This window comes from Myotis nattereri, assembly GCF_964212035.1.
Source record: "Myotis nattereri genome assembly, chromosome: 10".
Taxonomy (NCBI): domain Eukaryota; kingdom Metazoa; phylum Chordata; class Mammalia; order Chiroptera; family Vespertilionidae; genus Myotis; species Myotis nattereri.
This window is the reverse complement of record NC_138085.1, coordinates 81,669,407-81,691,763: the sequence shown is the minus strand read 5'-3', so window position 1 is coordinate 81,691,763 and position 22,357 is coordinate 81,669,407. Positions and strand designations below refer to the sequence as shown.

At 54.0% G+C, this 22,357-nt stretch overlaps 2 protein-coding genes across 4 annotated transcripts in view; both read left to right on the top strand.

The window, feature by feature from the left end:
* Positions 1-2,066: 2,066 nt before the first annotated feature.
* Positions 2,067-2,408, top strand: LOC308525810 (eukaryotic translation initiation factor 1-like; the record flags this gene model as incomplete). The annotated part of the gene is made up of 1 exon (XM_081100656.1): positions 2,067-2,408. One exon carries the CDS (start codon positions 2,067-2,069, stop codon positions 2,406-2,408), a length of 342 nt encoding a protein of 113 aa, XP_080956782.1.
* Positions 2,409-14,450: 12,042 nt separating this feature from the next.
* The window catches only part of ATP6V1C2 (ATPase H+ transporting V1 subunit C2), a 30,217-nt gene continuing 22,310 nt past the window's right edge, over positions 14,451-22,357 (top strand). For 2 of the 3 annotated variants that reach the window (XR_013996540.1, XM_081101434.1), the window contains exons 1-3: positions 14,540-14,688; positions 15,698-15,852; positions 18,354-18,421. Coding sequence is in view for 2 of the 3 variants with exons in the window: in XM_081101434.1 (XP_080957560.1) it covers positions 15,724-15,852; positions 18,354-18,421 (197 nt within the window). In the remaining variant the exon portion in view is untranslated. Of the gene's footprint in view, positions 14,689-15,697; positions 15,853-18,353; positions 18,422-22,357 lie in introns of all 3 variants that reach the window. The other variant, XM_081101433.1, reaches the window with a different exon arrangement.

The window sequence follows — 22,357 nt, the reverse complement described above, 5'->3', positions numbered from 1 at the left end:
CCCGAGTGGCTGCAAGGTGACAGCTGTCCTTGCAAGCGCATCGCAGCCTCCGCCTTTGGGATGGAATTGCCGGCTGACGTTTCAGCCACAGCCTTGGAGCTCCCTGTGCCCTGGTCACAGCGGGGCTCACCCGGGCCATTTGTTGACTGTGTTCGGCACTGAGGCACTGGGCTGTAAGGCTAGTGAGTGTTCTACCAAGAGCACTTAAGCGGTCAGGTTAAAACAAAACACAAAGCTGGTGGCCCTGGAAGAGAGCACCTCACCTCACGGATGACCTGCTGGGCCTCCACACTCTGGGGCGGCCGGCTCCACAGACACGGAGACAGCAACGAGTGTGGGGCACGCAGAGGACACGGCAGCCCACTGGCCCCACGTCACAAAGGCCTCACATGGTTTAGCATGCTGCTGTCTCGCCATTTTTATTGATTTCAGAAAGAGGAAGGGAGAGAGAAAGAGATAGAAACATCAATGATGAGAATCATGGATGGGCTGCCTCCTGCACGCCCTGCACTGGGGAGTGAGTTCCTAACCTGGGCATGTGCCCTGACCAGGAATCGAATTGTGACCTCCTGGTTCATAGGTCGACGCTCAACCCCTGAGCCACACCGGCCGGGCTTAGTCATTTTTGAATGAGGGGCCGTGCATGACGTGGCCAGTCCTGTGTGCAGGCCATGATGGGCACACCGAGCAGGGGCTGGCGAGGCTTTGAGGACGAGGAAGGCACAGGGACTGGCAGGAAATGAGCTGAAAGGTCGGAAGGGCCAGATCCTGACCGTGTGCAGTTCAAGTTAAGGCGCGTGGACTTCACCCTGGAGCTCATGGGCGCCAGGCGGGGTGGTGGCAGGCGCAGTGGTGCACGAGCTGTCTCTCCGAGGCGCGCGTGCAGCTAGAGTTACGGGTCCGGCTGGGGAAGCGGTGATTGCAGTGACCCAGGAGGGTCAGGAGGGCGGCCTGCGCCAGCACGGTGCAGGCAGTAACAGTGAGGCCGGGCCCGGATATCTAGCGAGAAAGTCAGCAGTCCCTCAGGATTGCCGTGGGGGCTGAGGGCAGGGCAAGGCTGCCTCCCAGTCTCAGAGTCAGGCCAGAGGCAGGCAGCGGTGGGTGGGGGAGGAATGGGGGTGACAACAAAATTACTCAGGATGAGACTTATTGTTAAGATGTCCATTCTCACCACATTGACCTATAGATATAATGCGACCCCCATCAGAATCCCAGCAGGCTTTTTAATTGTTATTTTTTGGCAGACATTGTCAAGCTGACTCTAGAACAGTGATGGCGAACCTATGACACGCGTGTCAGAGGTGACACGGGAACTCATTTTTTTGGTTGATTTTTCTTTGTTATATGGCATTTAAATATATAAAACAAACATCAAAGATATAAGTCTTTGTTTTACTATGGTTGCAAAGATCAAAAAATTTCTATATGTGACACGGCACCAGAGTTAAGTTAGGGTTTTTCAAAATGCTGACAGGCCGAGCTCGAAAGGTTCGCCATCACTGCTTGAGAATGTGTAAAAACGCAAAATGTTTGTCGTTTGTGCTTTTTTTCAAAACACTTGCGGGGATGGTGGGGGGTTAGCAGGTTTCCTGCTAGCTGACTTCATGACACACCATATACGTAAAGCTACAGTGACCGACACAGTGTGATCCCGGAGGAAGAATCAACAGACAGATCAGGGAAGAGATTAAAAAGCCCGGAAAGAGACCCAGCTAATGCCGTCGCCTGATGTTCAACACAGGCACCAAGGCAGCCCGGTGAGCGAAGGACGTGCTTTCCAACAGCGATGCGGGGACAAGCAGGACACACGTGTGGGGAAAAGGAGCTTTGTCCTATTTCACACCATCCCCAAACCACGATCATAAACCCAGACCTCAACGTTAAAACCATAAAGCTTTTTAAAAGAAACAGAACAGGCCCCAGTGACTGAGCCACCGCCGAGGACTCAGCGACCTTCCCCTTGAGCCCCCCTCGCTTCGCTTCCCGACGCCCCGTCCGCCCTGCCCGCCTTCTCCCGCCGCAGCCTTCCGCAGGCCGTTTCCACCGAGGAAAAGGAATCGTATCGGATGTCCGCTATCCAGAACCTCCACTCTTTCAGCCCCTTTGCTGCTGCAAGTAAGGGTGATGACCTGCTTCCCGCTGGCACTGAGGGTTATATCCATATAAGAATCCAACAGAGAAATGGCAGGAAGACCCTTACCGCTGCCCAAGGAATCGCTGGTGATTGCGATAAAAAGGAACTCGTGAAGGCCTTTAAGAAGAAATTGGCCTGCTCTGGTACTGTCATGGAGCATCCAGAACATGGAGAAGTAATTCAGCTGCAGGGTGGCCAGCGCAAGAACATATGCCAGTTCCCCCTGGAGCGTGGACTGGCTAAGGACGACCAGCTGAAGGGTCGTGGGTTTTAAGCGCTTTTGGCTCACAGAAGCTTTAGTGAGGATTTCTTTGCAATGAGTAGAATTTCCCTTCTGTCCCTTGTCACAAGTTTAAAAACCTCACAGCTTGTATAATGTAACCGTTTGGGGTCTGCTTTTCACTTGGACTCGTTAACTCCTTCATGCAATAAACTGAAAAGAGCCATGCTGTCCAGTCCTGCGGTCCCTCATTCAAACAGAGGTCACGCCGCAGCGCCTGGCAGTGCCAGCCTGAACCGGAGCAATACCGTGATGTTTCAGCCAAGCCCACGTCTGGCCAAGCTCCTCGCCAGAGCTCCCTGCCCTCAGAGAACGTCCGCGCCCGCCCGAGCAGCCTTCAGTGACGCTGAGGGGAGAGGGGTAAGGAGGGGTAAGGTGGCAGCAGCACCTGTACCACTAGGGGGAACCTCTGCAGTCACAGACCTACACCTAACCAGGTGATGGAGCCCAGAGCAGCCGCCACCTTCCCTCCAGGAGGTGTAAGGACTTCTGGCTGCCACCAGGGCCTTTTTGACCAGACAGATCCTAGCTAATTGTCCAAACACCATAATTGGAGGCCCACCTTCTATCCGAGTTAAACTTTTGACAAGGGAACAAATTTCAAGCTGAAGTGTCAGCCATGTAGCTAGCTGCAGAGCTTGCAACTCACTAGCAACAGCTGCCCAATGCCATGTGAAGTGAAAAAAAAAAGGTTTTTGGGGTGTTTTTTCCCCTCCTTCAGTTTTAATGTTATGTATTTAAACCCTTATTTAAATAAAACTTGTTTTCAGAAACAAACAAAAAAGAAACAGAATAGCCTGTGACTTGGGGGATGGGGACTTGTGCCTTTAGCTCAAATAATCCACATACCACAAAAAAGCCATAATTTTTTTTTTAAAAAGCAACAATTAGTAGTTTTATAAAAATTAGAAACTTCTGATCATCAAAAATCACAGTTAAGAAAATGAAGAGACGCCCTGACTGGTTTGACTGCAGACTGAAGGGACGCAGGTTCAATTCTGGTCAAGGGCACGTACCTTGGTTGCAGATACATCCCCACTAGGGGGTGTGCAGGAGGCAGCTGATCGATTATTTCTCTCTCATCGATGTTTCTAACTCTCTATTCCTCATCCTTCCTTTCTGTAAAATATCAATAAAATATATTTTTAAAAAAGAAAAGAAAATGAAGAGACAAAATACAGAGTGATGCCGAAACCGGTTTGGTTCAGTGGATAGAGCGTCGGCCTGCGGACTGAAGGGTCCCAGGTTCGATTCCGGTCGGGGGCATGTACCTGGGTTTCGGGCACATCCCCAGTAGGAGATGTGCAGGAGGCAGCTGATTGATGTTTCTCTCTCATTGATGTTTCTAACTCTCTATCTCTCTCCCTTCCTCTCTGTAAAAAATCCATAAAATATATTTTAAAAAAAATACAGAGTGGGGGGAAATATTCACAAAACATTTTCACAAAACATACCTGGCAAAGGTCTGGTAGCCAGGAAATAGAAAGAAGCCTTGCCACTCAGTCATGAATAAAACAAACAATCCAATAAAGATGTGTTAGTAGGTTAGTGACCAATAAACACATGGAAGTGTACTTGACATAACCAGTCACCAGGGAAATGCAAAGGAAAGCCACACGTGCTGTTATCACACACACATCTGAGGGCTAACACCCCAGCAGCACCAGGGTCCGTGAGGACGCGCAGCGGCAGGCACGGCCACGCACTGCAGGTGGGCGTGGGACGGAGTGCGATCCCTCGGGGAAACCATTTGAATCCTCCATAGGAGCTGAGTGGACAGACCCGAAGGCCCAGCAATTTCATTCCTAGATGCAGAGTCAACAGCAATGTGCCCGTGTGTTTAACCAAAGACCCAGACGAGCATGTTCACCACAGCATCCTCCAAACGCACTGCGGTGACCCGGCGAGGAGCGCGGTGCAGTGAGACGCGTGCAGCGGCCCGGCCTGCGTGGCTGGGTCAGGGTTAGCGGGGACTTAAGAACCAGGGGGTCACTGCCGATTCCCGGTCAGGCACATGCCCGGGTTGTGGGCTCGATTCCCAGTAGGGGTCGTGCAGGAGGCAGCTGATCCATGACTCTCTCTTATCATTGCTGTTTCTCTCCCCCCGCCCCTTCCTCTCTGAAATCAATAAAAAAATATATTTTAAAAAAATGAATGAAGCAGATCTCTGCAAACTGAGGAGGGAAAGCCCTACCTGCACACACCTCCCCGACCGAGCCAGCCGTTTCCTGCCACCGGGCATCGCACTTCCTGCTCCCTCGTCCCTCCGTGCCTCGGGCGTCTGGGTCGTGTCTTCAGGGACACAACCCTATTGAAAGTGGGTTTTCCCGGTCACGCTCAGTCCCCTTACCCCTTTCCTCCTAGAACTGTGAAAAAACAAAGTAAATTTCTCGTGTTTCTTGTGCTGGGAAGGGGAAAGTTTCCCCTGTCATCCTCCGGTCCGTTTGGCCGGCTGAAGAATCAGATCAACAAGATTGACAAGAGAAAATCAAATTTAATTTTGTGGGTACCAAGGGACGACAAAGGGACAGTGCAGGACGCTAGGAAGAGCAGGCATTCCGTAAGTGGCAGTTTGCTCTCCCTTTAAACAGATCGGAAGGGTGACCTGGCCATCTGTTATTACGGGCAAGGTCCCTAATTCAAATGCCTCTAGAAAATTAAAGGAAGTGGAGCAGGAGTTTCTCTGGAGCCCCCGGGTCTCGGTTGGCTTTAGCTCGAATAATCCACACACCACAGAGGCGCATCTCGGGGTGGCTGGTTCTGAACCCCCACAACTGCCTATGACCCGTTTCCACCCGGACTGTGAGCTTCCCGAGGTAGGTGGCCTTGCCTGTCGTGTCCCACGTTGTTCTCCCAACAATGAGCACACAGTAGGTCCTCCGTTGTCGGGCGAACCCAGGTGTGTGGGCAGTCAGGACTCAGGCGGTGCCAGAGGCCTCCCGTTTGGGAAGGAGCGAGATGGGGCGGTGGGTAGGGGGACTCGGAGCCCGAAGGGGAGGATTTTAGTTAGAAGGCGACTGAGCTTGTTTGCAAGCTGAGCGGAGAGATGGGGAGACTGACAGTGAGACGATAAAGGAGAGTGAAGGGGGGAGATGCGAGGATTGGGGGTGAGCAGAGGAGGCGGTGCTGACCTCAAAGAAGGGCAGCCTGTCCGTCCTCTGAGGCCAGAAGAGAAAGGCGGCAGTGGGGACGGACGGGGGTGTGTGGGGCGATGAGTCACAGGTGGTGGAACTAGAAGGGACAGGAGGTGTCACTTTTCTTTCCGGAGGAGGCAGAGTCATCCGCAGAATGGAGACTGCAAGCCCACGGCAGGGACCCCAGCAGAGCAGGGGTGCTGGGCCGCGGCATTGCCGGGACGCTGCTTCTCTGCTGTCTCCCCAGCAGCAGGAAGGGCCCCGAGAGCGGGCCTGGCCTGTCCTGCTGAGCACTCACCCCCAGCACCGTGAGCAGGCCCAGTTCGGGGCACACGTGTGGAGCGTGTGAACGGTGAGTGAGCACAGCAAACAGACCTCCGGAGCAAGAGGTCGTGTGGGCCCTTTCTGGGACAGCGTAGCGGCCAGGACGTAGGCGAAGACAGGGAGCCGATCTAGGTGAGGGTTCTGCTGAAACAGGCAGCGGGGTTGGGGGGGGGTGGTTGTGGAAAGAGGAGGGCACCAGGGACCCGGGTGCCACCGAGCGGGAAGTCAGACGGTCCGGTCTGGCAGGAAAAGAGGCCGGATCAGGAGGAGGCAACAACAGGAGAAAGCAGAGGCATGTGTGTGCGTGCTTCTGTGTGTGTGTGTGTGTGTGTGTGTGTGTGTGTGTGCGTGTGCAGTGGGAGTTCGGCATGAGTGGGAGGGACAGCGGCTGTGGAAAGGAGTGGGCTCGCGGTAGTTAAGCCTTCACAGGTGGAGCAGTTTCAGGTGATGACAGGCCAGGGTGTGGCCACAGGAGTGGGCAGCTGACGGGACGGGGAAGGGGCGGCCCCTGGCGCGGAGGAGAGCCAGGTGCTCAGAGGCGGGTGGCTGTCGTCCGGGGACACCCTCCTGGAGGAGAGGAGTACTGCCCGGGCTGCACGGAGGATGGGCTGTGACCGGATGGGGCCTGTCACTCATTCGTTCATTCATTCCTTCATGAAGCACTGACTGTTGATGAGCTTGCCTGGAGGTGGACCCGGCAGACACGGTCTTTCCTGATGGTCTTGTCATCTCCGAGGCCCTGTCACCAAGGACACACGCCTCCGCTTTCTCCATCCGGTCCCAGGGGGGCAGCGGCAGTGGGTCAGCTGGCGGCAGGAGCCTCGGGCCGGGCTTCTCCGCGGACACGGGGCATCGGGTCTGGCACCAGCTGTTTCTGCGGGGGGTCCTTGGGGAGTCCAGGGAGCCCCAGGGGTTCGGAATGAGGGCGAGAACGCAGAGGCCTCTGGGGAGAATGAGAGTGAGCAGCGGGGGGGGGGGGGGGGGGGGGGAGCAGGATGAGCTGGAAGCGCGCAGGTGGGATGGCTCTCCACGCTCAGGAACTCCCGCTCAGGTCATGCCCCGGACCTGCGGGCACGCTGAGCTCCGCCCCGGGTCCCGCTCACGCCCTGCCAGCCGCCCTCCATGTCGCTGCCCTGCATGTCGCTGTCCGAGCTGCTCCGCTGCAGGCCCCATCGCACAGCTTGCGGGGGACTCGTGCTGCTCCCCGTGGCTTTGTGAGTGCAGACCCACTGCTCCTTGAGGATCTTCTTAAGCAAATCCCTTGTGAGCTTGGCGCTCGTGTTTCCGGTGGAAAACTGATGCCGTGCTAAAAAGATGCCCTGGCCCGCTCCATCCCCGTTCACCTGTCAGGTGTCACTCCTGCCACATGGGTCCACGGCGCAGGGCCGGGTGCGTACAGAGCGGCAGGCCGCGCACAGGTGCCCCCGCGGCTCTGAAAGGGAGCCTTCAAGCCTCTGGAAGGAGAGGCTGGGCGGGGACCACCCACACTGTCCGCCCGCGGAGCTGGCGAAGGGTGTGACTGTCCCCTGAGCTGGCAGCAGGCACCTGGTGGAGTGAGAGGAGGAGGAGGACGGGACTGGCCACGTCCCCACCATTGTCAGCTGTGCGCTCCTGCCTCTGCCTGCAGACTTCCTCCCCCTGGCCGGCGGCTGACCCAGCTGAGCCCACACCCGTGGAGATCCGGACCCCCTGGTCTCTCAGCAGAGCTGGCCTCGGGCTGAGGGCCAGGAGGGGCGGCAAGGCCCAGCCCCCAGCCATCCACACAGTGGGTCCCCCAAAATGCTGGCTGCGTGGTGTTGAGATCAACATGGAGAACCTGACGTGCGTGACCTCTGACTCCAGTCAGTACAGTGTGGTTCTCAGAATCTGAGTTTCAGCCACGTTTATCAGCTGTGTATGCGCCGAGGATGTACTGTTGATGGCAATGAACAATGTATATTTATCAAATAATTAAATGTCTGGTTGCTATATGCGTTCAATATCATAGTATTTAACAAGTTGGGAATCCCCTTATTAAACAAACATGGGCTGGCCACCTGCCAGGCACTGTGCCGGGTGGAGGTTCACAGAGGGTGCAGTGTGGCCCCTGCCCTCTAAGCGATGCGCCGTCCACGGTGGGGGCAGAGGACTAGCCCAGGATTACAGCCTCGTGCACTGCAAACTGGTGGGGGGATGGGGGACACCAGGTCATGTGGGAATTCAAACGAGGATCTAGAAAGGTTTCCAAAGGCAGGCCATGCCGCCCGGCTGTGGTGGCTCAGAGGAGTGAACATCACCCCATGGACCAAGAGGTCCCAGGTTCGATTCCTGGTCAGGGCACACGCCCAGGTTGCAGGCTCGATCCCCAGTAGTACAGGAGGCGGCTGATCAATGACTCTCGTCATTGATGTTTCTCTCTCTCCCTCTTCCTTCCTCTCTGAAATCAATAAAGAAAAATAAAATAAAACGGCAGGTCATACTTGAGCTGACTCTGTTTTAGGTTAGCTTTTTAGTAACCGAGGTGGGATTTGTGGTTGCTTTCTTTTTGTTAAACAGCTATATTGAGACTTAACTCACATACTATACAACTCGCCAATTCAACCGTACCCTCCACTAGATGTTTTGCCAGCCTGCAAAGGGAGGTCTTCCTTTTTGAGGGGTAATTTCAAAATTACAGAAAAGTTCTAAGAGTGCTCGCAGATATACGGTGAGGTTATACATTCACAAAGACCTGTTATTATTTTGAACAGTTTGAGAGTGAGTAGAAGACACCCTGTCCCCTTACCGGCCCCTATTCCAGCCCTGGCTCCACCCAATTCCCCAGGGAGCCTGGGTCCTTTGAGTGGACAATGGTGTTTAGAAGGTAAGGTACCATTGCCTCTGGGCCTTTTGGCTACGATCAAGTGTAGTATCGGTTCTGATCAGTTTAGTATGTGGTACGTCCTTTATCCAAGGACAACATGTTAAATGGATTTCTGAAATTAGGGGATGGATAGCAGCTTCCTCCATGCATTGACCCGGTATTGCAGTGCCTCCTGGAATGACACACCCGCTTCAGGGGAAAGACAGAAACAAAACCAAGGCGTGGGCCACTGAGGTGTCTCCGTGCTGCTGGCAACACATCACTCCCAGGGTCCCTCAATCAACAAAGCGAGGAAATTATCTATCAATCAACTGTCTATCTATCTATCTATCTATCTATCTATCTATCTATCTATCATCTATCCATCCACCTTAAATCTAGTTCAGTACTGACACCTCTAGTTCCAATCCATCAACCCAGGGTTCATTCTAGTTTTCTCCTCTTTTTTTCTTGTTAAATATATTTTTATTAATTTCAGAGAGGAAGGGAGAGGGAGAGAGAGAGAGAGAAACATCAACGATGATAAGAATCATGGATCAGCTGCCGCCTGCACGCCCCACACTGGGGATGGAGCCCACCACCCGGGCCTGTGCCCTGACCAGGAATCGAACCGTGACCTCCTGGTTCATGGCGACGCTCAGCCCCTGAGCCCTGCCGGCCCGGCTCTAGTTTTCTCTCTTTCTGCACTTGTAACTCCCTCCCCTCGTGTGGTCAATCGGCTTCCTATCCATGTGCTCAGCCGAGGACACTCCAGGCTTGTTAACTTGTCCTGCTGTGAAAAGTGGGCTGCTCACGGACGTTCAGCAACAACCTATTTTAACATCGTGATATAGTCCTTCGGAGACAGCGGTTCTCAACCTGTGGGTCGCGACCCCTTTGGGAGTTGAACGACCTTTCATAGGGGTCGCCCAAGACCATCGGAAAACACGTATATAATTACATATTGTTTTTGTGATTAAGCGCTACACTTTCATTATGTTCACTTTGTAACAATGAAATTGTGGGTCACCACAACATGAGGAACTGCGTGAAAGGGTCGCGGCGTTAGGAAGGTTGAGAACCACTGTTCTAAGATCTATATTATGGATTATAGATGATTTTTTTACAAAATTGGAATCTTAATTTTGGATTTCCACTTAAAATGTTATGATCATTTCTTATGCCGTTTCATGTTCTCTGAGACACTTTTAATGAGAGCATGACTGCGCCAGTGTTAATTCGTCCAATCCCCTTTTGCTGGCATATATGTTGTCTCCAATTATTAGTCCTTTTTATCAGTCTTTTAAACATAAATGATTATGGATGCCATTCATATTTTACATACATACCCAATACTTACGAACACCATGTTATGTTTTTGTGACCGTTTCAACCCGTTTAAAACTTCTGAAGCAGAATAGATTGAAGAAAAGTAAATAAAATCTCACCCAGATTCTCCAGGCCATCTCCAGCGCTGCGCTCCCTGCTGTAGGTGACCCCAAAAGTGCTCAGTGAGCATCTTCTCGGCACTGAGAACTTGACAGTGAACGAAGCGATGTGGTCCTGGCCTTCCTGAAGCCTGAGATCAGAGTAAAAAGACCAGCACCTCCCGACCAGCACCTCCCGACCAGGCGTTCCTGCACATTCTGGGTCATTTTCTCATTCCGTGTCCATGAGGACCCCTCTCACTAGCCCTGGAGGCCACCATTTCACAGGTGAGGAGCCTGGAGAACAGAGAGACAGGGCTCAGCTATGAAACAACAGAAATAGGACTTGAGCTCAGCTCCTCTCAGCTCCAAAGTCAGAACTCGAGACCCTGCGGGGCTCTTTGCTGTACCCCAGACTCTTCCCAGAAGCACTCGCTCCACTCTGCTTCCTACCAGGGGAATGACATTGGAGACATGTTGTTGTGTTTGTTTGTTGTATTGATTTCAGACAGGAAGGGAGAAGGAGAGAGAGGTAGAAACATCCATGATGAGAGAGAATCATGGATCGGCTGCCTCCTGCACGCGCCCCCCCCCCCCCTACTGGGGATCGAGCCCACAACCTGGACATGGAACCTGACCTTGACCGGGATGGAACCTGAGACCCTTCAGTCCGCAGGCCAACACTCTATCCACTGAGCCAAACCAGCCAAACCAGCCAGGGCCTCCCATGCTATTCTCTACCAGCCTCAGAACCAGCGGAAGGTGGGCCCTCTTTGGGGGGATGGGCAAGGTTCCGCAGATCCCCGATGGCCTCATTTCAAAGCCTGATCTGTTTCTTCATTACCGTACTGCCTGGCAAGGGACGATTCCACTGACATGCTTCTCCTCTAGGGAGCGGTGCCTCTAGCAACCCCGCCCTGGGTTCTTCCCAGCGGAGCCTAGAACTCACCTGAGCCCATGGCAGGGGCATCGCGTGTCTGTGCTTCTTTGGACAGAGCATCCTCCGGGCCGCCTCCATGAAGCAATAGCTAGCGAGGTCCAGGGAGCCACCTGGGCGAGGCCACGGAAGGGCAGACCAGCTGGGCGGCCTCGTTCTTCTGGTTCCCAAACCAGACAGGACTGTTCGATCTTGCACAGCCGTCAGCTGGCTCAAAGCGTAACCATTGCCAACTGCGGAGACATTTCAGGCCTGCGTGGCCAAAGCCAGGTTCATTATAAGCAGAGATGAGCCAAGGCTGGTGGCATTTCCTGCCCGGCCTTTCTATTTCGGAAGAGAGCCTTCTTCATGACCTGGTCCTTTCGGGCTGTGGAGCTGCAGCACTTTTCATAACCTGGGGGTGTCTGCGATCAGTGGTCAGGGCCCATAAACGCGCAGGCCCGTAGCTGCAGTTCTAGAAGCTTTGGGAGTGGGGGGAGGGGGGTGAAAATGGGTCGTTACATGCTGGTTCAGGCTGATACGCCAAAGGGAATGGCTTTCCTTCGATGCTGGGAACGATAGTTGACGTTGTCCTAATAGACAAGGGGTCAGGCCCCACAACTTGTGGCTGATTTCTCTGCATTAAAGACTGATCTCACTTTATAGGGAAACTTGAGGGGATCACACAAGTTGCCTCAAAACGGACCAGCATCTGCCTGGTTGCCTTTGAACATTGCAAATCAAAATACCCTCGGGCAAGTTAGTATGTTTTTTAACACTCTCTCTCTCTCTCTCTCTCTCTCTCTCTCTCTCTCTCTCTACTTCAAGATGTAAGTTGTCTAACAAGATCTCTTTATTTGCCTTTGGAACCGATGTCTCTGACTCAAGTCCTGAGCTCTGCTAAGCTGCTGGTGACAAAGGTTACATTCACTGATAAGAGAGATCTGATCAATTTAAAAAAGCGATTGGCAGTAGGACGCCAGGCTTTATGTATAATATTTCTGTAATCTCATTCATGCCAGGACGTTTATATCTGTTTATATGAATATGCATGAAAAAGTAATAAGGATAGAAATAAGCCAGTTGGAGAAAGATAAATATCACATGATCTCACTCATTTGTGGAATATAATGAACAACATAAACTGATGAACAAAAATAGATCCAGAGACAGAGAAGCATTGAGCAGACCATCCAACCTCAGAGGAGAGGGTCGGGGGAGGGGGTAAAAGATCAACCAAAGGACTTGTATGCATGTATATAAGCATAACCTATGGACACGGACACAAGGGGGGTCAGGGCATGTGCTGGGGGGTGAGAGGGGCTGGGGAGTGGTCGATGGGGGAAAAAGAAGACATATGTAAAACTTTAAACCATAAAGAATTTTTTAAAAAGTAATAAGGATACTTTGAATGTTAATGGTGGTTATTTTCAGATCACGGAAACACAGGTGGTATTTTTACCTCCCTCTTCCTACTTTTTGGTGTTTCCCCAAATCTCTACAAGCAGCACAGAATTACCTTTATAAGCAGAAAATAAAACAAGTCATTTGAGAAATGTCAAGCCACCCCTACAGCAGTAGTGTCACCAACTCTGACGTAACCCAATATTTAACAAGAAGTTTAAGATGTGAAAGACTACCAGTGGTTCTCAACCTTCTGGCCCTTTAAATAGAGTTCTTCATGTTGTGACCCAACCATAACATTATTTTCGTTGCTACTTCATAACTGTAATGTTGCTACTGTTATGAATCGTCATGTAAATATCTGATATGCAGGATGGTCTTAGGCGACCCCTGTGAAAGGGTCGTTCGACCGCCAAAGGGGTCGCGACCCACAGGTTGAGAACCGCTGATAGGCAGATTTATGAATGGAGAGGTATTCAGTAAGACGAGGGTCATGGTAGGGCCTTATCGTTTTCTTAATCAGATGCCCAGGCCTTGTGTTGTATCTGACTCTTTTTTCATGAAACAATCTAGTTAGAAAGAAACTGTATTTATAGAAAGAATGGTGCCCATGCAAGCTGGGGACTCCCAAAAGGGCCCCCCAGTCTCCCAGGGGCTGCGCCCAGGTCCTGAGAGTGAAGGCTGGAAACCTCGGGCTCCCCAGCAGAGTCCTGGCCCAGCCCTGCAGGCTTGTGGGAACAGCTGGACGGAGACAAGCTGGGCCAGAGGCCCGAGTTCCACCCACGGCGGTGCCTCGAACCAGCTGTGGGATGCCCGGCAGTCCACGTATCCCTACGCGTGTGGGTCCATGGAGCCTGCTCCAGCTCCGGGGCCCTGTCTGCCCTGGCTGGGAAGCATGGCAGCGCTGGGTACGTTGCACAGTTGGAGACCCATTGTCCAGAGCCACCAGGACACTCCTTCCCTGGAATTGCCACCTCATCGCGCTGCACACACCGGGTTTCCCCATCCCGGTTTCAGTTGCCCTCCCTCGGGAAGATGTCGCAAGGCCTGACTAATGCGCACGAGTGTCCCAATTAGGGCGATGCGGGGCGCAGGTGCTGGGAGCTCCAAAGGGCCAATCCCAAACCCACGACCGGATCGCAGCGCACATGCTGTGCCCCAAAGCCGCCTTCCCTCCCAGCTTGTGGGGTCACGCCTTCGCCTCTTTCCAAAGATCTGAACGCACCCACCACCAGGAGTTGACAGTCGTTTAGTCAGGGGGCGCCCGTTCGGAAGGCAGCAGCCATACCTTCTCCCAAAGAATAATTCTGAGATTAAAAAACAAACAAACAAACAAACAAACGAAGTCCCTCCCACTGAGCCCACCGAGGCACTCGGTTCCCTCCTCCTCTCCAGGGAAAAGGAATTCTCAGTTTTCTTGATTTGCTTTGTAAGGTGCGCGGTAGGGGCCGGGGTTTGTGAGCGGCGCGCCCTGCGCCCCCGGGCCGGGCCGGGCAGCAAGTCCCTCCCCGCCAGGGGGGCGCCTGGGGCGCGGGGAGTTGCCGGGGCAACAGGGACGGCGCGCCCACGCCCCGGGGACCTGCGGCTGTGCCCAGGTGTGTGCCAACCGGGCGCTGGCGCTCGCTCTTCGCCGGTCAGTCCGGCCGCTCGGCGATCTTCCCCGAGACCCTCGAGCCCTGTCCCCGGGGCTGGGGGAGCGGCGGCAGCGAGGGCAGGTGTCCCCGTCCCGGAGCCCCGCCTCTCCCTCCCGCTGCGCTCGGTCATCTCACGTCCTGTCTGCTCCGCGCGGCTGTGCGGGTCTGGCGACCCCGCCCCACCTCCCAGCGCCCCGCCAGGTCCCGGCCCCCGCGGGAAGGGCAGCGCCCCCTTTCCACTGTCCCGGGGCGGCCCTCGGCCCCGGCCCCCGGCCCGGGACCGCGGGAGGCGGCAGCCCGGTATGCAAATGCCCGGGGGCGGGCGGGGCTTCCCTCCGCGGGCATATAAGCTCGGGGCGGGGCTCCGCGCACAGCCGCTGCCTCCCGGGAGCCGGCTGAGCGCTCCGGCCCCGCGCCCGTCCGCCCGCCTGCCCGCGCGGCTCGCCGGCTCCCGGTAAGGACGCGTAAGGACGTGTGCGATCGATCAGGGATCCGAGACGACGGGGAGAGGCGCGCCCGCCGCCCGCGTCCCTGTGGTCCGCACGGGGCGTCCTGTTCAGAGCTTCCTCCGTGGGAACCGAGCCGGCGCCTCCGCTGCGCCCTCCCCGCGCCAGGCAGGTGGCCTCTGGGGCGGCGCGCAGGGCCAGCGTGTCCCCAGGCCACAGACCGGGAGGAGCTGCGCTGTGCGCGGGCAGGAGGGGCTGCGCCTACCTTGAGCACCTTGAGCGCAGGGAGATGGTGTGGGAAGGAAGAGCTGCCAGATGGGTCCCAGGGGCGCCGGGGGGCACGGGAAGGGCGCACGGAGCGAGGGAGGACGGCGTGGGCGTGGGCACGTTTGAATGAGCAGGACTAATGGCCGTCGGAGGCCTCCGCACAGAATCCGCCCGCGGGTCTCGGGAAACAACTTTCGAAGCCCCTGGCCCCACCGCTTTTTTTTTTTTTCTTATTTCACCAAGACTTCCTTCTGAAGTCTATTTAAAATTTTTAAAAATCATGTATTGATTGATTTGAGAGAAAGGAAGGGAGAGAGACATCGAGGACTCTTGTATGTGCCCTGAAGGGAGACCTGCCACCTGAGTGTCGCTGGCGATGCCCTAACCACGGAGCCGCCGCCAGGGCCTGGGTCTATTTTTAAAGCCAGTGCCCGTCTCAGGCTCGGCAAGTGACGACCTGGGGTTTGCCCAGGTGGCCTGGTCTCACTCCTGCCTCCACCCCGTCCTGCATCCCCAAAGACGCAAGGTGCGAAGGAGGAAATGTCATTCCAGAAGGTCCCCCGCCCTGTGTACTGTCCCCCTGTTTATGACGCCGGGTAGGGTCTGTCACTGGACGGGGAGAGTGGAGGAAAAGGAAGCATGCTGTCCCTGAAAAGCAGGCAGAACCCCCTCGGGAAGGCGCCCCTTTGGGAACCCTGGGGGGGGACCCGAGGGCACTTCAGGCGGAGATGAGAACATTGCAGATCAGCTTGTACCCATGGGTGTCCTTGGAGCTATGGGATCTGAGCTGAAGGTCAAAGGCACAGAGAATGGGAACCAGGGAGAGGGTTACTTCCCAGGGAAGGGAGTGGTGAGGAAGGAGGGACAGCTGACACTTGTCCTGTGTCTCTGTGTGTGTGGCTCCGGGCAGTTACTGGATAAGAGAAGACTGGAAGCATGTCCGAGTTTTGGTTAATCTCTGCCCCTGGCGATAAGGAAAATTTACGTGCGCTGGAGAGATTGAACACGGTGACTTCCAAGTCCAACCTGTCGTACAACACCAAGTTCGCCATCCCTGACTTCAAGGTACAGTTCGGGGGGGGGGGGGGGCAGGGAGGAGCAGGGAGGCTGGGGGGGGGGGTGTCTGCCAGAAGCCGAGGAGAAAATAAGGGCAGCGGCGGCCACACTGAGGGTCTGCCTGGGGGTGAGGGTGGACGCGCAGCCCAGGGTCCTCCTGGGACTTCACGCCATCGCCCAAATGGGTTGTGGTACCTGGGGACTTGGAGCGACAGGACAGAAGGAAGAGGGAGAGGGTGTGGGCGCAGTGTCTTCACACCGAGGGAGGAGCATCTTACACACTTGAGCTCTTGTGAATTGCTTTCAGATTCTTCCTGTTTCCTCTTCAACATCTAGGAAGACAGATAACAGAGTTGAAATATTCAGGGTGGAGAGTTTCAGCTGTGACAGGGCAGGAAATCCAGGATCCTCCCGGCCCCGTCGGAGAGGCAGGCAGGGGAGCTGGTGTTAGCTGGGCAGATGACAGAGATTTGACAGCAGGAGCGTTTAAGACAAGCATGTCAAACTCGCAGCCCTCGGGCCACACGCCTCGTTTGTTTGGCCCGTGTTAGCCTTTGAGTTTGACACACTTGGTCTCAGGCAGTGGTTCTCAACCTTCCTAACGCTGCGACCCTGTAACACAGTTCCTCATGTTGTGGTGACCCCCAATTTCATTGTTACAAATTGAACATCATTAAAGCATAGTGATTAATCACAAAAACAATATGTGATTATATATGTGTTTTCCGATGGTCTTAGGCGACCCCTGTGAAAGGGTCGTTCGACCCCCAAAAGGGTCAAAACCCACAGGTTGAGAACCGCTGGTCTAAGGGCTCTTGCTTTGAAGAACAAAGTGGGATTGAAACGAACAGATCAGACAAATACAGGGACAGTCTTCTCACTTCAAAGAGGGGGACGTTCTGCGCTGCTCCCCGAGGCGGTGGGCCTCCACGGGGAAGCAGCATGGCAAGTGCTGGAGGGGCGACGCTGCCCGCGGAGCTGAGCACGGCCACGCACCCCCGTTCCAACCTCCACACACCCTTCCCAGGAGAGCTGCACCTCAGCTGCCACAGTTGTTGGTGCTGCTTCTACTTTTATTTATTTATTTATTTTTATAATTGATGTCAGAGAGGAAGGGAGAAGGAGAGAGAGAGAGAAACATCAATGATGAGAGAAAATCATGGATCAGCTGCCTCCTCCACACCCCACACTGGGGATCGAGCCCACAACCCGGGTCTGTGCCCTGACCAGGAATCGAACCGTGACCTCCTGGTTCATAGGTCAGCGCTCAACCCCTGAGCCCCGCCGGCCGGGCTATGCTTTTCCTTTTGCTGGTGTTTACCGAGCGGTATACTGGGGGTGAGGCACTTTAAACGCATCATCTCGAACCTTTGCAAGTCCCACCTCTAGATCGGCCTGAGGAGGGCACGGGTTAGAGAGCTGGCACGTGGCAGTTCCGGGATCTGAACCCGTATCTTGCTGACTTCCCAAACCTGCACTGTTGTCCAGGGACGGCTGCTGGGACAGTGAGTCAGTTGGGCCCCATCGCCATCTCCTCTGCGCGTGGCTGGAGGGGGCAAAGAGGAAAACGCCCAGGACCCCTGCCCAAAGGTGCTTAAAATCAAGTTTCTTGAAAAGGAGCCGCTTCACCTACCAGAGATACCCAGGCCGCCAGTGATTTTTTTAATCCTCACCGAGGATATCTTTCCATTGATTTTAGGAAGAGTGGAAGAGAGAGGGAAAGACAGAGAGAAACACATCCATGGGTTGCCTCCTGCTCACGCTTGGCCAGGGCCCGGGCCAGGGAGGGGCCTGCAACTGAGGCACATGTCCTTAATCGGACTCGAACCCGGGACCCTATAGTCCGCAGGCCGACACTCTATCCACTGAGCCAAACCGGCCAGGGCTCCTAGCTACTTTTTAACGGCTGATTGGTGGCTGCTACCGTGAAAACAGCGTTTTTTCTTCTGATTCTGCAAATAGACCTTCAGTACAATTTCGGACTCCGATGATTAACACTGACTAGTAGAAGCAGGCTGTGGAAAGTAATCTGAACAGGCAAGGACTCCCATGAACGGCGGGAGGGAGAAGCTGCCCTGCCCGCAACATCACTGTGACGCCTGGAAGGGGACAGAGGGAGGGGTGGGGGGGGCGCTCTTGGAGAAGAGGGCCTTTTGGAAGGAGCACTTCTCGAACTTGCTTTCTGGTCTGTCTGCTCATGACTCGGGATTAACGTGTGACCGGCAGGCCGCCTTTCTAACAGGAAAGCCAGGCGAGGGCAGCCACCACGTCCTCGTCCCGTCTTCCTGTGGCAGAAACGTGACAATGTATCCCACCGGCAACAAGACATTTAAAAACACTTTTTAAAAATCCACTGACTTCCCTTAAGAGCTCTTCCCAGCTTCCAGTTTGGCTGCTGACCAAGGACAACACACTCCAGGCGGCGGGCACAGGAGCCCGCCCCGCGGGGAAAGGCACCCTCGCTCCTCGGCCACAGACCCTGAGCCCTGCCTGCTCTCTGCTCTTTCCAGGTGGGGACCTTGGATTCCCTCGTCGGCCTCTCGGATGAGTTGGGGAAACTGGATACCTTTGCCGAAAGGTAAACTATTTCTTATTTACTACAAACAAGGGAGAGGCGGCCGCTGTTGTCAGAAGACACAGGGCTCTGGCTTTGGCTGAGCCCATACTCGCCTAAACCAGGTCCTAGAAGTCATGAGAAGAGTGTGGGGGGCGGGGGGAAGGGAGGGCGGAGTGGGGGGGGGTCGCCTCAGGGCGCTGGGTGGACAGCGGCATGCAGGGTCCACCGGTTTCGCTGGCGGGAGGCAGCTTTTTTTAAGGGGCTGCCTTCAGCACGGAGAGGAGAGGCCGTGGCTCAGGTGCTGGCACCTTAGGAAGAGAATGGGTGCAGCGTCCCCCCAGGCGATTTAAGGGTTTTGTTTGGGGCTGCGTTTGGAGTAACATATGCGCATAGTAAAAAATTCAACAGCCCAGCGGAAAGCTATCCGACCTGCTCTCCTCTCTCCTGTGCCCTTGTTTCTCCTCTTTGAAGGCCGCGCGTGGTGCTAGTTTTCTAGGGGAGCCTTCCGGAGACAGCCGGCACATGCACACGCACATACGAGTATATGCTCAACAGTAACGTCATGCGAACGGCAGCACGCATTCTGCACCTTGCTTCTCCCTGGTCACAGGCTTAGAGACAGTCCCTGAGCGCGCGTCCTTCCTCCCAGCCGCGTCACCTTGAGCAGACGTGGCCTTGATTTATTGGCTTTTCTCTGTGGATGGACATTTACGTTGTCTAGTCTTTTGCTACACGAACGATCTGTGATGACTGTTCTCGTGCACGTGTGGAAGTGAGGTGGCTGAGAAATGCTGGGAAATGTGACAGGGCTGCCCACGTGACCCTCTGGGAAGCTGCTCCTGCTAACACTCCCGCCAAAAGGGTGTGAGGATGCTGGAGTCTGAGCATCATTTGCTGTCTAGAAACACTTTTACCGTCTGGTACAAAATCATTGAAAGTACGTACAGATCACAGAAAAGCACGAGAAAGAAAATACAAATCACCCATAATTGTTATATTTGCAGTAGGTCCATCCATTTTCCTACACATAATATTATTTTTTAAATATATTTTCATTGATTTCTGAGAGGGAGGGAGAGGGAGAGAGAGAGAAACATCAATGATGAGAGAATCATTGATCAGCTGCCTCCTGCACACCCCCTCCTGGAGATTGAGCCCAAAACCCAGGCATGTGCCTTGACTGGGAACTGAACCTTCATCTCCTGGTTCATAGGTCAATGTTCAACCATTGAGCAACGCCAGCCGGCTGGGCCACATAAATATTATTGATGCATACATGTATTCATACATATCCACCTATTCATAAAGGTGACATCACTTCACACATATTTTGTAACTTGCTTTTCATATCTTGCTCTTTTGATCTCACCATTAACTATTGCACTGTAAAATTATGCCATGTGAATTTGCCATCACTTATGAGGTGGTTTTAGAATAATAATTCCTTGTTTTGGTGAAGATGAAAATCTGTTGTTTAACAAGTGATTTTTTAAAAAATTCAGATGGGCCCTGGCTGGGTGGCTCACTGGTTGAGCATCAGCCTGGGCAATGACAGATCTCAGGGTTGATTCCTGGTCAGAGACGTCTGCATGGGTCTCAGGTTCATTTCCTGCCCCCAGGGAGCCAGTCCATGCTGTGTCTCTCACATCCATGTTTCTCTCTTTCTCCCTCTCCCCCCTCCCACCCTTCCTTCTACTCCCTCTGAAGAGCAATGGTAAAATATCCTTGGGCCCTGGCCAGTTTGGCTCAGTGGATAGAGCATTGGCCTGTGTACTGAAGGGTCCAGGTTCAATTCCAGTTAAGGGCACATGCCTCGGTTGCAGGCTCGATCCCCGGCCCCAGTTGGGGCATGTGCAGGAGGCAACCAATCGATGCTTCTCTCTCTGACTCTCCGCCTCCCTTCCACTCTGTCTAAAAAATCAATGGAAGAAATATCTGTGGGTGAGGATTAACAACAACAACACAAAATGCAGAGAGGTTAGATGAGGACACAGTCGTGGGCCCCTCCTGAAATGACCCCGGTCTGACTGCTTCATCTCGCTCCTCCTTGGAGGGTTCAGACTCTCGGGGCCCGTGGGCACGTGCAGCTTGTCCTTGTCAGTGGCTGGAGTCACGGCTGCGACTGCCTCTTCTAATGCGTTGTGTGGGAAATGTGTGAGTAGGCATCCTGGGGGACATAGTTCAGGATGTCTATCCTTCATAATGGTGCCCTGGGCCGGGGCTGTGGTTCTCTGTGCAGTTGCTATTCGTGTTCTCATTGCCCACGCCCACAGAGACTCCCGTGTCGCTAACATGTAGCTCCACGTGGGGTGTTGGGCTAACCACACCACGCCGGCCTTGTCCCACGTGAGCAGCTCCTAGTCTTTGAGAAAGACAACTAGCCTTTGGCTTTCTCATCTGTAAAATGGGGTAATAAGCGACCGCCTCTGCTTTCAGAGGAGATTGAAGGGGAGTAAAATTGTGTTAAATCAAGAATGAAGGGGAGCCCTAGCTGGTTGGGCTCAGTGGATGGAGCGTCGGCCTTTGGACTGAAGGGTCCTGGGTTCGATTCCGCTCAGGGGCACATGCCCAGGTTGCGGGCTGGATCCCCAGGAGGCAGCCAGTCGATGATTCTCTCTCGTTATTGATATTTCTCTCTCTCCATTCCTCTATGAAATAAATAAAAATATATTTTTTAAAAAAAGAATGAAGGGGAGTAAAATCAAATCCCAGGACACGCTCTATGACCAATTAACATCCAAGAACAAGTGGCTTGACCCTAAGTATCAGCTCCTTTCCTGGGCCGCTCTGCATGGTGGGCAGTGCGCCTGACAGCGGCCCTGGAAGCCAGCCCACCACCCTGGGCTGCCGTTGCCATGGCTCCCTGGCCCCCCGTGAGCCACAGCAGGAGGCTGTGCAGCGAGGCAGGGCACTGGCTTCTCTGTGCACTGCTCCCAGGCCTGGCTGCAGAAATGACCTCTACTCGGCATTTTCTCTTTCTAGGCCTTTCCTAGCCACCTACTTTCTTCCCTAGCGCAAGCCGCTACCCTCTCTCTGATTCACCAAAGCCCTCTCGCGCTCTGGAAGTCTGTGATCCTGCAGTACTATTACCTCCACCTTTATGTTGTTGTTGTTTTTAGGAGGCCTTGGTGTTGTGTTCTGTATCTGTTTGTTGTGTAAGTTGCTTGTGATGGTGAGATAGCATCTGTTTAAGGAATGATACGAAAATGTGTGAACAAGCAAAGTTGAGGCTACGATTGTGAAACAGATAAGACCCAGAGGAATGAAAGTGGTGGGGTTCTTTTGTTTGTTTGTTTGTTTGTTTAAAAAAAAAAACAGGCTAGGTGTGGTAAGAATGAAAATCACCGTGTATTATTTCACTTGTGGGTATATAATCTCAAGAGCCTACCTATAGGGAAAAAGAAAAAGGGTGTGGTCTGTTTGAGACCCCCATCATTCTTTTTTTTTTCTTTTTTTTTTAAATTGATCTCAGAGAGGAAGGGAGCGGGAGAGAGATAGAAACATCAATGATGAGAGGGAATCATTGATTGGCTGCCTCCTGCACGCCCCACACCGGGGATCGAGCCTGCAACCCAGGCATGTGCCCTGACCGGGAATCGAACCATGACCTCCTGGCCCTGAGGTCACGCTGGCTGGGCGAGACCCCCAAAATTCTTATTCCCAGCATTTCCCTAGTCCAGATAGCAGGGTATGTGCCTCAGGGTGAATACTGGAGCTTGGGGTGAGATAATGAGGCTCCAGACCGGCCTCAGGTTTTCGGAATGCCCCCCTCCCGCCCCCCGTTCTCTGGAAAGGACCCCGTGTTGTGGGTAAATACATGTCTGCTGGCAGTGTGGCCCGCAGCCTGAACCGCCCGCCTGTCCGGCCAGCAGCACGGCGGGAGGGAGGGTGTTTTCAGGGTGTACTGTTTCCCTAGCCTTTTATTATTTATTCACCCCAGGGCACTGCAGTGTTTTT